This window comes from Ambystoma mexicanum, chromosome 6p (assembly GCF_040938575.1).
Source record: "Ambystoma mexicanum isolate Mex_15411 chromosome 6p, UKY_AmexF1_1, whole genome shotgun sequence".
Taxonomy (NCBI): Eukaryota; Metazoa; Chordata; class Amphibia; order Caudata; family Ambystomatidae; genus Ambystoma; species Ambystoma mexicanum.
In genome coordinates this window covers 1,059,154,004-1,059,167,577 of record NC_090935.1, presented here as the reverse complement: position 1 = coordinate 1,059,167,577, position 13,574 = coordinate 1,059,154,004, and the positions used below count along the sequence as shown (strand labels likewise).

General features: G+C 46.1%; 1 protein-coding gene across 1 annotated transcript in view; it reads left to right on the top strand.

The window, feature by feature from the left end:
* The window catches only part of LOC138510182 (kelch domain-containing protein 3-like), a 1,131,537-nt gene that overhangs the window by 516,871 nt on the left and 601,092 nt on the right, over positions 1-13,574 (top strand). Inside the window, exon 10 of the mRNA XM_069625668.1 lies at positions 4,079-4,164. Within this exon, the coding sequence (XP_069481769.1) occupies positions 4,079-4,164 (86 nt within the window). The remainder of the gene's footprint in view (positions 1-4,078; positions 4,165-13,574) is intronic.

The following is a 13,574-nucleotide window of genomic DNA, read 5'->3' as shown; positions in this document are numbered from 1 at the left end:
GACAGATAGTCGGCCGCATTGTTCGCATCGGGTCGGTACACCAACAGCACTCTGTACTCCAATAGAGCCAGTATCCACTGCTCAATCCTGGCCAGAGCCTTGGAAGACAATCCTGCCATGATCGGCAGCAGGGGTTTGTGGTCAGTCACAACCGTCACGGGCCTGCCCAGTAAATATAGGCGAAAATGCCTTCACCGCTGTGAATGTCTTTGCTCTGTATCCAAGAGGGCATGGCTGGCAAACACAACACCTGGCCCTTGGTGTCCACCTGTGTCAGTACCACCCCAAAGCCAAACAGATTTCCATCAACCACTATTTCCAAGGGATAGGATGAATCAAACAATGCGTCTTCAGCGGGAGGGCCATCTTCATGTCATCGAATGCTGCTTGCTCGAGAGGGCTCCACTGCCATGTGGTATAATTTCTCATGAGGTTCCTCAATGGCTCCGATCGTGTGGCCAGATTCCTTATAAATCGGGCACAGTACGTTCCCATGCCCAGAAATCTCTGAACCTCAGTTACTATCTCTAGGGGTCTGGTCTCCATGATATCCTTAACTTTGCGGGTATCAGGCAACACACCTCCTTCCTTGAACTCAAAGCCAAATAATTCAATGCTGGTTTTCAGGAACTTACACCTCTCTTTGTAGAGCGTTAGACCCAGGGCCTAGATGCGTTCAAGAGTTTTGACCAGTCGTGCCATGTGTTCCACCTCAGACCTTGCGAACACCAAAGTATCATCGCTGATGTTTATGACCCCTTCCAGATCAGCCAAAGTGCCTCTGATGATATTTTGAAACACCTCGGCAGCAGACGACATACCGAAGCTTAAACGTTTGTACCTGTGCAGGCCTAGTTGCGTCGTGAATTTTTTTAATGTACCTGGATTCCGTGTGTAGCACGACCTGGTGGTACACAGCCCTCAGATCAATCTTTGAGAAGAACCTTGCACCTTGCAACTCAGCTATGATGTTGTCAATTGTGGGGTTAGATGTCTTTCCCTCTTTTTCACCTTGTTGGGCAGCCGCATGCCCACACAGATTCTGCCGGAGTCAGGTTGTTTAGGCTTCCGTGCAATGACAATGGGTGACACTCAGGGCATTGGCCCTTCAATGTTCTTGATGATATCAAGATTGATGAGATTTTCCAGTTCCTTGTCCACCAACTCCCTTAGATGAAAAGGGACCCTACAATGTTCCAGAGCGCCAGGTCGGATTGACTCATCTATGTGCAGCTTGATCGGCTCACCCACCATCTGTCCAATTCTAACAAATACGTCCGCAAACCTTTCCAGCACCTTGTGCACATCGTCCACGATACAATGTATGCAAAACACATGATCCCCTGGCCATGCTCCACCTGTGACACACATGCACCCATTAGCCGGATCGGTTGATCTCCTCCAAATGTGAAGATGCATGCTTTCGGACGCATCAGTGTTGGGGGATACTTTATTGCAGCATAGTGCACTTTTGCCATAATGTTGACAGAGGCACATGTGTCCACTAACACCGGAACCGGTGATCCATCTACACGCACCATGCAATTCGGGTGCTTCTTGGTCTTCGCTTATATAACGCTCGCACTGGAAATTAAAAAAATGTTCTCTTCATCGTCGTCTTCTTCAACCTCTTGGCTTTCTCCCTCCTCCTCCTGGTCAAGGAGGGCTACATTTGGTAGGCACTTCTGCCTGAAAAATCCAGCCCTGACGAAACCTCTCTGGACCACCACTGGGAGAGTGGAGCTCTGCACATACGTGCATTGTGGTCGATATTCCTGCACTTCCACACATGTCTTGCCCTTCACTGGGCACTCCATTGGCTGTGGAAGGTCGTACCCACACTTTAGACACGACTCTGACGATCTGGTGCCTCTATCCCTGTGGCAGCGCTATGGCTCGCCGGGTCCCTCTTGCCCCTTGACCGTGACTTATCGCACACACCTCGTCAACCTTGAGCGAACGTATCGATGCATCCAACTTGGAAGCACGTGTGTCTGCCACCTCATGTGAGCATCCACGTTTGAGGATTCGGCGCAGGGTTGGGCCCGGTTCCCTCAGCACTTGATGACGCTGCTTGCCAGACGCAGACCCCTGGATCAACGCATTACGAATAATGCCTTGCTCATTCTTCCATACGCATGTTGCTGCCAGGCATCATAGACGTCCATGAAAAGAGTCTAAGATTCATCAACTTTTTGCCTGGCGTTACACCTCAGAAAACTTTCGTAATACATGTTAACGAGGGGCATGAGATGTTCCCGCAGCGCATTCTTTGCTGCAGCATAGGAATCGTCCACCCGCTGCAAAGTCTTAAATATTTGATGCACCGCCGGGCCAGCTGAGTACAAGAGGGTCGCCATCTTGCTTTCATCGTCAGTCTCCCCTGTGGCCTTGAAGTAGATGTCCATACCATCATTCCACGAGTTCCACTGCGAACCCAGGCTGGATGGAGCCCCTGAAATGTCAAACTTTGGCATCAGGGCCAGTGCACCCTGTTGGCGCGGTGCCCGCACTCCTACCTGCATAACTCCAGCAGTAGCAGCACCTCCACCACCCTGATCACCCAGCATGTTGATGGCACTCGCAAGCAACCAACCTTGGGTATACTGGCTCACGCCCTCCTCCTACACGTGATCCACTGTGCATGTGGGCGCAACAGCACCCCTCCAAAACCAGGGGCCACAACCCACACAGGAAGAAGATAAAAAAATGGTGGCGTCCTCCCCCTCTGGCCACTTTGAGCACCCTTGCCAGGACAGCCCCTCCTTGACACAAATGGACTTGCCCACACTAGTGCCGGAGAAAACACCACTGTGAAAGTCGTCCCTTTGGCTCTCCTCTAGAAAGAAAGGATAACAGTCTATTACTTGTGCCTAAGATGGGATTTCAGGCCCTCCTATGTTGTCTCAACAATTGCAGGCAAAACGAAATCAAGACCTCAAAAATATCCATGTGTATGTGGAGTGTCCAATAGTTTAGCCAGCACACAAGCAGTCCCCTAGGGAGCCGCAACCTCCATGACTGGAGCAACAAAGATGGTGGTCGCCGCAATGCAAGTGTCTGCGACACGGCCGGTGAACGTTTTTCTCTCTGAGTCACAACTCAGAATGCCGTAGCAGACGACCTCATTGGCAATGTTGTGTGGAATCATTCTGTTGTATCAAACGTTTTTTTCATGATTAAATGCTAGAAGGACCTTTTTTGGCAGTACCCAGTGATGGCAATTACTATCCTTATGTCAATTCTTACAACCACAGTGGTCTATTTTGCAACCCATCCATTTAGCCAGTCTGACTGCTGATTACGCTGAGTTTTCAATAAGGATTGTTTAAAGAAACAAGAAAAATGGCGTGTCATAGGGTTCAACGCTTGTGGTCAGATGGTGTGTAAATTCATTTCTGCTAGCCATACAATTGGCATGAAATGAGGCCCCTGGTACTTTGGTCTAGTTTGCTCCCAGTACAGGGGAGCTAGTCAATAAGCTTTCCCAGTTTGGAGGGCAGAATCTGGTGATAATGGCTTGTGCTGTAAAGGAGCGGAAGGCTGCTTCCCCATGCGGTGCTAGCTCCTCGACCATTCACCACTCCTCATGCCTTTCCCCTCTCCCTGATCTCGCTCCACCACTTCCAACCGCCTTCTCCTCAAAACCAAAAGTGAAACCGCACACGTACCTCATTTACCACCCTGAAGCCACCCTTGTTCTCTCCTGGTCACCAATTAAAATAAAACAATCTCAGTTTCGAGAGCCCTTCTCTTGTGTCCATTGTGGCCTCTTAAGTCTCCTGCTTAACCTTTAGTGAAAGGAGGAACGTCTGCACACAACAGGTTTAGCAGCGAAGACGCGATGCCGGGGTGCTAATGGCTTTACCAGCAGCAGAGGTAGATGGGATTTCCCAGCGTGTGAAGGCCTTGTCCTTTGGCGAAGGCCCAAGCACATCACCATGGGTAAGCAGGCCATTACCTACCAGGAAAACCATTAATTTCTCAATAGATCCCTGTTATAACACTTTGACATTAGCTAATGTTATGTTTGCAATACAGTTAAATGCTTAGTATAATGTTCATACATTTCTTTCAGTTACTTTGATGTGGCAGCGGTGTGACGCCAAGGGAGAGACACCAACCGGAAGGATTCAGCATTCCTTCACAGCACATCATGACAAGGTGAAGGAATTTACCTATCAACCTCAAAATGTGTTAATGTTATTTGTGTTATTCTTTTAAAAAACTTCTCTTACCGTAACAGTATACATTTTTCTAATCCATAAAAAGATTACAAAGATGTTATACCGTGTACAATCTCTAGATTTCTCTGACTATATAATTATACTAACTTACAGACATTTGTGTTGGCTTGCAAGTAATTACTGGTTATTTAGGTTATATTGAACTCTTGATGGTGATGTTGCATTGGATTTTCGGAAGTCACACGGCCATCTCAAAACACACAGTAAAGTCGCTATAATTGCTTTGCTAACTTGGTCCCTACATAACCAGTAATTACTTGGGAAATAACAAAAATAACAAACGTTTCTGCAAGTTACTGTTCATAGACCCTTAACATTAATAGTAAACATAGTATAAGACTTACATTTATTACTAATGGTATGAGCCTGCAACCACCTAACTGCAGATATTTTTCTTAGTTTTCAAGTACGTACTAGATATATACTGCATTTGTAAGTCATTATGGTGATGTTACTGTGCGAGAGACCTAGCTCAAAGAGACCCCAAGAAGGCGTGTTTTGGGAGGGAATGGCTGGGCGGGAGTGAATGCATATAGGCCTTAACCTGACTCGGGGCCTTGAAGGAGTGGACAGACAACCAAACTACACCCACAGGCTGTCCCAACCTCCTCGCATCCCATCTCCCCACATGTTCACTACCCGTGCCAATAGTTTTGGCTCAAAGGTAATGATAGAGCACCACCAATTAGACAAAACTAAACATAATTCCGGTTTGGACCTGTTCGGACCAGGAGGACCCAGGGCCCGACCCCCTGCTCAGACAGCAGGTAAGCATGCACCACCATGTGTTACCCCCTCTGTCCCGACAGGCCATCCCCACCTCCTCTGGCCCCCCTTTGATGTTCCCTTTTGCCCCCCCTTTCTCGCACACAGGTTTTGCCTGTTTTGCTTGATTCTTCTACCCTGCTCCCCCTCAACTCCCTCCAACCTAGTTCTGCTGGAGTCTGTCCTGATCATTCTGGTTTCACCATCACCGTCTTGTGGCCAATGCTGGATTTGACTTTTATGGACTTCATTCATTCATGGTGCATGACCCATTCTCACCTCTCATGCTGAACTTCTTTTGCATCTTGTACTCATGGTGGCCCTGAATCATGTGTTCCCATCTTCATCTTGTATCCTGTCTTCCAACATTGTGTTACTACTGACTTCTGCAATTGTATTCGCTCTCCACTCTTGCTTCGCCACTCCTTTTGACTGCTTACTTTCTGTTCTCTCCTACTTTCCCTTCTCCCTTTTCCTATCTCCTCCCCTTACTTTGTTCTATGCACTTACTATATCAGAATTGTCCCTGGACCTAGCATGATAGCAACCTCATCTGTTTCCTCCACCCTCCCACTACTGTTTTTTTCCTCCCCACCCACCCTCCAGCACTATCTGAAATGTCGTCAGGCCTAGTATGATAGTCGCTTGTTTTGTTCCTCCCCTCCCTTTCTGCACCCCTCTCCCTCACCTTTTATTTTTCTCCGGCTCTACCAGAAATGTCGTCAGGCCTAGTGTGGTAGTCACATGTCTGTTTCCATTTCCTTCCCATTCTCCCCCTCCCTTCCTTATCTATGTCTTAGCTCTTGCACTATATGAAATGTCGTCAGGCCGAGTACGATAGTTAATTTCACATCCTTACTGTTCATGGCCTGTAAGAATGTCATTGTATTTTCCCTTGTTCCCTCCCTTGCCTTTACTTGCTCATTACATGTATGCCTTTACTTGCTCATTACATGTATGCCAGTCCGGAAACAACGGTGCCGGTAAGCTTACCGGCACCGTTGTTCCCGGAGCGGCACACTACAGGTCTGCCTGCCGGAGCTGCCGTTCCTGATGGGTTTGACCCTGCCAGGCACAGCGGCCATGGTAGGCAGACCGTCATGGAAGCACTGGCACCATTAGCAATGAGTCCTATGGGACACTATGGCAATGGGGACTTACAATTTACTGGCGCCTGACTTTCCGAGCCGCTGGGGTTGCAATCTCCCGGTGGCACCGGGTAGTCAGGCATCAGTAAATATTTACGGGTCTGGCAGCAACCTGCCGGTAGCACCGGCACGGTTTCCGCTGAACCAGTAATGAGCCCCAATGTCATGTTAAAATGTATGCACTGGCATCCTAAATTAATCTGTTTATTTGGTCTTCCAAGATGATCACTGAAATTCAGAACAATATCATTATAACTGTTATGTCAGAACTGTTATTTTACTGATTCACACATGTTTATGCTTGACATTAATTCCATTTTACTGTCAAATATTTTTACATAGCTTTATGGCTACTGAAATAAGTTTAAGGAAGGAGCAGAGGAATTTAAGGAATGTACGAACTGGTGCATAACACCCACACCAACACCAACATTGCTTTTTTCATCACTATGGCTACTGGAATTTTGGAAATTGAGTGTAAAGTAGCATCAAAATATAGGTCTCACTGTAACTCTCCCTCAGACATTTCTTGCTTTGCTTAAACAGGCATATTTGGGGAAATATATACAAGTCGAGAAGCACATTTTCTTCACACTATGCATATGTTTTGTTCTTTTTAAAACCCATCAAGAACCTTGATGGGCAAATCAAATGGCGTACTTAATTTCTTTTAATATCCTTTTGGTATTGTTTCCCCCCTTTCCTTTGTTTGGGTGACTTGGTGTTGTGTGCGTGTATTGTTCAAATAACTACTGCTGGACGACTTTAAAGTCATTGTCAGCATTTCGAGCAACTTTTCCACAGCATCTACAAAGGAAGAGAGGCAGTTTTGACAAAATGATCTGCTACATTAAAAAAATCAGTACTTTCACTTATCTCCTTGTATTTAGTTTTTGAGGGAAAACAGAGGTGATAGCACCACTAGTTTTAATCACAAATGAACTATTATACATTGAAAGAGCTCTGGACGCTTGAATCCAAACAACGTTCCTTTTTTATTAAAGAAGAGAATGCCTAGAATTGCAATGCCTAAATTAAAGCTTAACCAATGTCTGGGTGGAGTAAGAGTCCCTGATTTCAAGACCTGATATTGGGCTTTCACCCTCCATCAAACTAGGAACTGGTTTTGAAAGTGGTGCTGGGACAGAAGACAGAATGGCAAGTTCCCCGCTTTTCCTTCTCTGATTTCCTTCTAATGCATTGATGTGCTCAGGCAAAGGAACAGCTGGTTCTGCTTAGATCCAAACATCTAGTGCTGCAGTTACTTACAGGTTACCCTATTCCTTCAGCAGCTAATCTAGTGAGGTCCAATACAGAAGAAACAATATCGGGGACACCCATATTTTGGAAGACACAGTACAATAAGGGGTTTAAAATCGCTAGCTATGAATTTCTAGACTAGATACAGCTTACGGTCAAAGATCCGCACAACGGATGCTGATAATTAACTCTTCCTGTCCATTGGTGTGGGGGGGAGGAATTGCCAGACTAGGTAAGTTGACTGCAGATGTATACATATTTTTAAGAAATCCCATTTCAGCTGAAGCAGTGGTTACATTTCAGAAGTTATTACGGAGACAAGGTTGAGTATAACCTTTGGCCAGGATACCTGGGAGCAAGTTTGGTAGAAAAATAGTCTCTAATTCCAGGTCTAGTAGGAATATGTTGTTTCATCAAATCTGATTCAACAAGCAACAACATATACTCTGATTTCATATTTTGGCAAGCAGCCAAAAAAGATTTTTCTGAGAGGGAAAAGTTTTAATATTGTGAGGAAGGAGGGAGCAGAGCAGGCCGTATGGATGATCCCCTCATAAAAGTGAAGGGATGTAAAAAACGAGGGGCACATCGAACGATAGATAACAGAGATCTTCTGAAACAACATCTGGTAATGACAGGTCTCTCCAAATGATTTTTGAATGCCCCCATAGTAGTATATTGTGATAGAGGTCTGGTTGTCTATTTGCAGGATAATGCCATTGTGGTACTTTCCTCAGCTACGCACATCTTCTTGGGTAAAATGGCTGTTGATTTGCTGGTAAAAGTAACTTTAATTGTATTGAATTTATAAAGCGCTTTTGCCAAAGCGATATGCCTAAAATAAAAATGATACAAAAGCAAATGAGGAAATAAGTTACATTGTCTGGTTAGGTAGCGGGCAGCAGATGGGCTTTGAGAGAGGAGCGAAAGAGAGACAAGGATGGAGCTGAGCGGACAGACAGCAGAAAAGAGTTCCAAAATGTGGGAGCAAGCAGGGAGAATGAGCCAAAACAGGAGGAAGCGCCTGGAGGTTGGAGTACGCTTCAGAGAAAGGGGGATTGGGACCTCAGGGCTGGGGCAGGGGACTAGAAGCAGATCAAACATGATATATAGGTGGGAGCAAGACTATGGGTACATTTGAAAACAATACTGAGAAAATGGGCAAGAAAGCAGGATTCAAAGGACATCCAGGAAACAGAGAGTAAAGCACTTGAGACCGAAGCACAATGCGGGAGACAAAGGAGAGTGCGGATGGCTGAATTATGGATGAAGCACCAGGGAGTGAGATGATAGGCAGGGAGATCAATAAGAAGGGCAGAACCGTACTCAAGCCTATAAAGACCAAATTAAGTGATTCAAAGTTTAGTAGCATGGAATGTAAGCAGGGGACGGATATTATGGATATTGAATAGCTCGAAACTGCAAGAATTTGCAGTGGAAGAAATGAAGGAGGAAGACGAATGTTACGGGTCGAAGATGACTCCCAGGTTGCTGGCTGACAAAGAAAGTGGGATATGAGAGGGAGGAAAAGAAATGGAACAGAAAGAAGAGGGGGAGGGAACAGAAGATGGTGGAAAGAAGAGATTTTCAATTTTGTATGGATTAAGTGGAGAAACTGAGAGTGTATCCAGGATTGAACTGCTTGTAAAGAGGTAGAGATGTTCTTGTGAATAGGGTGAGAGAAAGCAGAGAAGGAACGATATATCTCAGTATCATCAGCATAGAAATGATAGATAAGAATAAAGGATTCAATGACTTGGGCAAGTGGGGCTTTGTAAACAGGAAAAGGAAGAGGTCTGAAGACGGAGTCTTGGGGAAACAAATGAAGAAGGGGGAAGGGAGCGGAAAGTTTACATGACCAAGAAACAGATAAAGTACAATCTGTCTGGTAGGATTGAAGCCAGTTCAGAACTAGACCTGAAATACCAAGAGAAGAGAGAGATTTAAGAAGAAGAGAGTGATCCACCATGTCTAAAGCAGTTGAGAGATTGAGAAGAATAAGAATACAGGTGAGTTTGGTGTGACGAGCAGCATGAAGAGACTCTGTGACAGCAAGTAAAGCAGAATCATTTGAATGAAGGCGATGAAAACCAAATTGAAATGGGGAGAGAAGGGAGCTGTGAGCAAGATAAATCTAGAGTTGGGAATAAACAATACATTCCAGGATTTTGGATAGGTAAGGTAGTAGTGAGATACACCTGAAGTTAGCAGGAACAGAGGAGTCAAGTGAGGGTTTTTGAAGCATCGGAAGAATTACAGCATGTTTAAAAGAGGATGGAAAAGAAGAAGTGGAGAGTGAGTGATTGAATAATGAAGTGAGACAGGGAATCAGGAAGGGGAAGACTTTAGGAATCAGAGAAGAGAGAATGAGGTCTAGAGGAGAAGCAGACAGGTGAGTGCTAGCAATTAAATTGGAGGTGTCCGCATCAGTTAAGGAGGTGAAAGAGGACAGAGTAGAGGAAGGATTAACACAAGGAGAGAATGGAACATGGAGCCGTGCAGTGGAGGACTGAAGTGATGTCCGAAAGTAGAAGAATCTTATTAGTAAAGTAGGAAGCAAAGTCAGAAGGAGTAAGAGGAGTTTAGAGAGGGATCAGGTGAGGGAGGGGAACAAGACAATTCAGTGACTATAAGAGACTGCGGTGATGAGATGATAGAGAGAGAATAAGATTAGAATAATAGGACTTTTTTGCTATGCAGAGTGTTGAATAAGAAGAAGAATGAAGAGAGTAAAGAGCAAGAAGATCTGAGGAGAGTTGAGATGTGTTCCATCTGCACTCAGCCCATCGTAGGGATGAGCTTAGTGTGTGAAGCTCAGGAGTGAACAAAGGCTGTGGAGGTCTGTGAGATGGTTTGAAAGGACAAGAGAGCTGAAGATGGTCAAGACTGGTGAAAGGAGCTGAATTGACAGTGGATAATGCAGTATTATCAGTGGAGAGTGCAATGTCAAGAGGTAAAGGAACGTTGGCAGAAATATGATGAAGAAAATGTATCAAAGTAACACACCTATACACAAGTGTTTTGAGGCACAACAAGGCAAGGGAGGGTAAACAGGTGGAAGCCAGACAACGATCCTACCCGGCCAGGTGTCATTCAGATCGCGCAAGTGCATGGGAAGGGGGAAAGGGAAAAGTGCGTGGGGGAAGGGAGAAGGGAAAGTGCAGAACATGGGATAGTAAAATAATAAGATAGTAAAACGACCAAATGGTGGCAAGTGCAAGGTAAGAGCAGACATAAGTGCTGGTAGGGGGACTGTAGGGATACAGAAGAACAGTCCCCAGGTGTGGGGGTTGCCAGGGAGGCAGTGCAGTAGTGCAAGTGGTGGGGCCTGGGCCCAAGATCAGAAAGGGTGGCCAGGTAACCAGTGCAGTTTCAGCCAGGAATTCAACAGGGGACAGGGTGTCAGGTTCAGGTTCAAACTCCCCCTTCTCCTCACCTGAGTCCTCAGAGGTGCGATTCTTAAGAACAGCTTTAGGCTTCTTATTGTCCTTCTTCCTTTCCTTGGGTTGGTTATCCTTTAGTTTCCGACCTTTTCTTTCGTGTAAATAAGGTCTGGCCCCTCCAGAGGCCACCTTGACAGAGATGAGAAACTGCCCAGGGAGGCCCCCAGGAGGGCCAGACTCGCCCCAGGGAAAAAGGCGGAAGGCAGAAAAAACCCTAGTTCTGGAGTATTGCAGAGGTAAGGAAAAGTTGTTTCCAAAGACCAATTCCCAGTAATGATTAGAGTACTGCAAGATGAGAAGGACTCGGAAAGAATATTATGAACAGAATTTCAGGGGAAAAAGGCACTGGAGCTGACAGGAAATGTAATAAAAAATATAAGCTGTGGTAAAAAAAAAAACTCTAATACCGAAAGAATAGGAAGCTGCTCGCGTGTAAATTAAGCGGCAGGGTTTGTATGGCAAGGCGCCGTACATGCAAGCAAGGAGGAAGAAAGAGTAGAATAGCGACAGAAAGAAAACAGAAACTGGGTAGCGGTTTAAACAGAGGGATACCGTACAAGAAAGAAAGAAAGAACAGAAAACACAGATACCAGAATGGATAGATCCCGGGGGGGCCGGGATAGAAAGAACGGGAGTAATCACAAGGAAATATGCGTGAGAATAGCACAGGAGTGCGAGCGAAGTAGCAAGAGGAAAAACAGATACAACGCACTGGCAGAAGGGGTGGAGCCGGAAGTTATAGTGCAGGCCGCCATGTTAGATGAGGACTAGAGCGATACCCTGAATAGAATTAATGCTGCCAGCAATTCCATAATTTCTACCCGCCGGTCCTGACAGTGTACCCCTTTCTCCTCGGGGGTCCCCCAGGTTTGCCCGGGTGGAAGTGGTGAAATCTCTTAATCAATCGGGGTGCATGAATATGGCTCACTGGTTCCCAGGAGCTCTCATCCAACGGATAACCCTTCCAATGCACTAGGTATTGTAACCTACCCCGGCGGTACCGGGAATCAACCAAATAGGCCACTTCGTATTCTTCAGGCGCTGGGTTAACTTGAGCAAGTACCCTGTGGACTGGTCTTTGGAAAGGATCTTCCTTGTATTCCTTGAGTAAGGAGACATGGAAGACTGGATTCACCTTCTTGAGGTAATCAGGGAGTCTGAGCTTAAACGCTACCGGATTGATCCGTTGCACAATGGGGAAAGGTCAGAGGAATCGAGGGGAAAACTTGCCAGAATGGACCCACCTGGGCAGGAAACGGGTAGACAACCAGACCAATTGTCCCACCTGCCACGTAGGGTTGGGGCTTCTACTCTTGTCTGCCCATTTCTTTTGTGCCTGTTGGCTGACCAGGTGAGCCTTTTGCGCAAGTTCATGTACCTCATGTAAGTCCTTCAGAACTCCGTCCACAACAGGAATCTTGGTGGAAGGGGCACTGAGCCAGGGCAAATGTCGGGTATTATACCCATAGGTACAAAAAAAAGGACTCATCTGGATGGATGTATGAAGGGCATTGTTGTATGCGAACTCTGCTTGCGGAAGGAAGCGATACCAATTCTTCTGCTGAGGGCTACAAAAACACCTTAGATATTGTTCCAGACTGGCATTTAATCTCTCGGTTTGCCCATTACTCTGAGGATGGTAACCCGAAGAAAGAGCCCTGTTAATTCCCAGTGACTGGCAAAGAGAAGCCCAAAATTTCAAAGTAAATTGAGCTCCTCGATCTGAAACCACTGTCCGAGGCAAACCATGTAAGCGAACTATATCCTGGAGGAATACAGCCGCTGTCTCTGAGGCTGACGGAACATGCTTGAAAGCAGAGAAATTAGCTAACTTACTGAAAGAATCGACGGTTACCATGATCACAGTCATGTCATCCGAAGGGGGGAGATCCACGATAAAATCAGTGGAAATATGTTCCCAGAGGCGTTCAGGTAAGGTGTCTTGCTGTAATAGTCCCAGCGGTCTTCCCGTTCGATGTTTGTTGGAGGCACAAACCGAACCGGTAGAAACATACCGGCAGACATCGTTCCGAATGGTAGGCCACCAAAAGCCTCTGCGTAGCAGGTTGTATGTCTTCCTGACTCCTGGGTGTCCTGTTAAAGGGGAGTCATGGCACCAGGACAGGACTAGAGTCTGAAGTGTTTTGGTGGGAATGAACAAAGCATCTCCATGATAATATAACCCATCCTTGCCTTGGATGATAGAGGAAGGGAGATCAGAGTCTGTTTGATATTGAGGTATCAAATCTTGAAGAAAGGAGAGAGTGGATGCAACAATCCTGAGCCCTGGGAAGACCAATTTGTGTCCCCTGTAGGTTCCAGAGCTTTCCCCTAGACTGCGAGACAAGGCATCCGCCTTCATATTTTCTGTACCCGGAATGTAGGTGATGTTAAAGTCATATTGCAGGAAGAAATAGGCCCACCTGGCGTGGCGTGCATTGGTGCATTCCATTTGTTGTAAGACCCGAAGATTGCGATGGTCAGTTCTGATGTCAAAGCTGTGAGCGGCCCCTTGCAACAGATGACGCCACTCTTGACATGCTAACTTGATTGCCAAAAGTTCCCTTTCCAGTACTGAATAGTTGCGCTCACTAGTAGTAAGGGTCTTGGAATAATAGGCCACAGGATGTTCCACCTCGTCCTCTGACTTCTGTAGTAGGATAGCCCCGACTGCACCTAAGGAAGCATCCGTTTCCAAAATGTACGGTTTA